The sequence below is a fragment of the Prunus persica genome, chromosome G8 (assembly GCF_000346465.2).
Source record: "Prunus persica cultivar Lovell chromosome G8, Prunus_persica_NCBIv2, whole genome shotgun sequence".
NCBI lineage: Eukaryota > Viridiplantae > Streptophyta > Magnoliopsida > Rosales > Rosaceae > Prunus > Prunus persica.
The window spans coordinates 7,687,871-7,691,538 of record NC_034016.1 but is presented as its reverse complement, the minus strand read 5'-3'; the positions used below and the strand labels follow the sequence as shown (position 1 = coordinate 7,691,538).

At 38.8% G+C, this 3,668-nt stretch overlaps 1 protein-coding gene across 1 annotated transcript; it reads right to left on the bottom strand.

Moving 5' to 3' along the window:
- On the bottom strand, positions 2,133 to 3,110 carry LOC18787987 (zinc finger BED domain-containing protein DAYSLEEPER). Its single transcript, XM_020570949.1, has one exon. The coding sequence runs from the start codon at positions 3,108 to 3,110 to the stop codon at positions 2,133 to 2,135; it is 978 nt and encodes a 325-aa protein (XP_020426538.1).

The following is a 3,668-nucleotide window of genomic DNA, read 5'->3' as shown; positions in this document are numbered from 1 at the left end:
ATTTCTGAAATCAATGCACTCATATAATTATACATGTATATAAGCCAAGCATACTCATGGTCACATTAATTTCTTAAGGCATTGAAAACAGTTTCAAACTACTACCTAGGTGTATCCCTTAGTTCCGTCAATTCCTAATATCCGTCAATTCCTTGCATCACCATGGGTGATACGTACTCTCAGGTCTCATTGACACAAGGTCAGTCCGAGCCGCAACTCGCAGGATTCAGGGGACCGTAGTCCACTTGATTCGCATTACTCGTTTCACACGAGTTCGAGTACCAAAGAACTCGGAGGGCAACTGTCAAGCATGCTGACTAAACCGAAGGCAACCAATACAATCCAAAGGCAACATTTAATCTGAAGGCAACTTATTTACTGAAGGCAACATTTGTATATCTGGGTACAAGGTGGTTTAGGAAAATATCAAGTTTCTGAAGAAAATGTGTTGAATAACTGAATTTCTGTAACCTCTAAAATTCTGTTGCCATTTATCTAATAATTAACTAGAATTTCTTTTCCTATATCCTTTAAAGGGTATTCAACTCGGCAGGATTCAAAATAAAATATTCAAAAGCATATAACAGCTTATAACACTAATCTTTGAATAAAATTTATTCAAGATCAAATACTGTAACTGAAACTGAACTGCTTAAATTCATTTATAAAAACAAAGAGTCCACTCATTGGTAGTCCGTGCTCGCTGGGCCTCTTGAAGGTCCCTCCTGCGGGTCAACTGGTGCCCGGGTGCCTGATTCAATGACCATAATATTCTATTAATACAATATAGTATTAATTTAAAAATCCTGACCCCCGGCTCCTAGAAGTACATGTGTCAAATTAACATTGGTCCTATGGCCATAAAAGCTTGGAATAGTTTAGCAGTATCTTGGGACTCAAAAAGCGCTAAAGTCCCAAAAAGTCAACCCGGGACCCCGCGGGTCTATGACCTCATAATATGATCCGGAAGCCTCTAGAAGTTCCAATATATCTAGGACACATGTCCCGAGGGTTTGGTCTCGATCGGACGGTCGGATTGATCACGATTGTACAATCACACGATTTCTAAACCCTAGCCCTAGGGTTCGCGATTTCAGAGTATCCAGAACTCCGATTCACAATCCGTCAAATCCTAAACGATCCTAGAATGGTCTAAATTAACATATCTGAAAAAGATTACGATCCAACGGCTCAACCATATTGAACCCGTAAATCGCACAATATGCAATAATCTGTTCGAGGCTCAAACGGTATCCAAATTGAGATCCGCGAATTCCTATGCGCTCGTGACAACCTAAGGATCTCTCGAGACATAGTGCAACTTCACTACCCTCGCCCACACGCCGCCACATGCGCCGGCTGCGTTGGGTGCCCAAAGCGATTTCGTATCGCCGGAAAATCTCAAAACCATGGCTCCAAACTCCTACCCTAGGTATAACACCCTATTTGGACCCACTTTTGTTCTGGGACCTACCCCAAAAACTGACTGGAAGTAGCCGAAATCGAGATCTCAAAATCGGTCGAATTTCAATTCACAAATCGAATTACCTACGTTAAGAACCGATTGAATCGTACCCAAAAGGCAGCTAGAACAGCTCGAGAGGTTCAAAATCCATACCTGGATCGTCCGATTTGGTGGCCGGATGACGGAGATCGACGACCATGAAGTTTCGCACGAAAACTGGCAGTTTTCGTGATTTTCCGGCGGCTGGCGTCGAGGTGGGCGGAGGCTGACGGCGAGGCTTGGCCGGTCGTTTTGGCTCCGGTCTTGCGGCTTAGGGTGGCCGATGACGGTGGTTCACAAAAGGAGGTGGCGTTGGGCTAGAGAGAATGTTGAAGGGAGTAGGGTGTCACGATCGTGAGGGAGAGAGAAGAAGAAGATCAGGTTTTAACAAAAAAAATCATGATTTTCAAAATTACCATTTTGCCCCTCAGAGTATTTTAACCGTATTTTCATCGTTAAAGCTCCAATTCGAGCCCACTTTGTGTCTACGGACTCGTTTTGTCTTGCTCTACGCAACGGTGTGTGTGAAAGTATCAAATCCCTTCTCGATCAAAAAGTTAACTTTTCTTTAATAAATTATTACAAGGGCAAAATTGTCTTTTCCTCTTAATAAATTACTAATTAAATATTAATTTAGGTTTGGGTTATTACACATTTGAACTCCTCCTAACACACTATTCGAATCTTTCCACCCATTTATTTTCTTCCTCACATATTCAATTGCCTTTGTATTGGTAGCTGCATTATTTGCAGTAATTGTGAGTATTTTCTCATGTCCCCAATCAATCAAACAATTTTCAAGCAATTTCCTAATGCTCTCCCACTTATGACTATCAATTACACAAAAATTTAGGATCCTTTTGTGCATTTTATAGTCGGAATCCACAAAGTGGGCAGTCAACACCATGTAATTCACATTTTGAACCGATGTCCAAGTATCAGTTGTAAGGCATATTCTATGTGAACGAAGGTCAACTTTCAACTTCTCCTTCATTTTTGGGTACATTTCTAGAAATCTTCTCCCAAGAGTTCTATGAGAGGGTGGATTAAACTGTGGGCATGCAACACTACAAAATTCACTAAACCCTTCACCCTCCACAAAGCTAAAAGGTAGCTCATCCCGAACCACCATCCTAATACAAGCATCCAAACAATCATCTTTGTTAAAATTCCTAGAAACAAGAGCATTACCCTTGGATGCATCAAATGCGAGCGTCCATGTGTTCTTATCCTTGTGCCTATAAGGATATTGCAAGCATTGTTTCTTTAGATGCTTCCACATGTTGTTAGTCCCATTTTTCTTGGTATCACTAGCATAAGTAGCACTACAATACTTGCATTCAGCCCTTTTTTCAACTTCTTTTGTTTTAGTCCCATCTACCCCTTTCAAATCCAATACCAAATCATACTTTTCAAAGTGTTCCCACACATCACTCTCCTTCTTACAAGGTTTCCTTTTCCCGGTACTAGGTTCTAATGGTGATGATGTTGGATTTTGTGATGCTGCTGTAGGAGGTACAATAACATCACTACAAGGTACATAATCATCATTCCCATGCATTTGATCCTGATTAGAAGCAAGTTCCTCTTCACATATTAAAACCATATTTAAACACAGCCTAACAAAGTTTTACTACCCATAAATATTTTAAAACATATATCCTATTAAAAAAATCACATTTAAACTGTCAAAACAGATTTTCCTATGCATACAACTCCCTAAACATATATCTTATCCAAAAATCAGATTTAAACACAGTAAAAATAGATTTTTCCGATTCAAAGATGCAAGAAACAGAGTCAAAACAGATTTAAATCACATACAGATTACAAATTACAGATTTAAACACAGTACAAACAAATTTTTTCTATCCAAAGATGCAAGCAACAGATTTAAACAGATTACAAATTACAGATTTAAACACAGTACAAACAAATTTTTCCTATCCAAAGATGCAAGAAACAGATTTAAACAGATTACAAATTACAGAACACAAAAACAGATTTAAAAAAATTACAAAAATAGATTACAAATTACAGAATACAAACATATTAACTCAAAACAAAACAAAAATAGGGTTCGCAACAAATATTTACCTCCATTTGAACAAAATTTTCCAAACTTTCAAAGCTCAACAGCAGCAGCGATGCTAAACAACTGTGA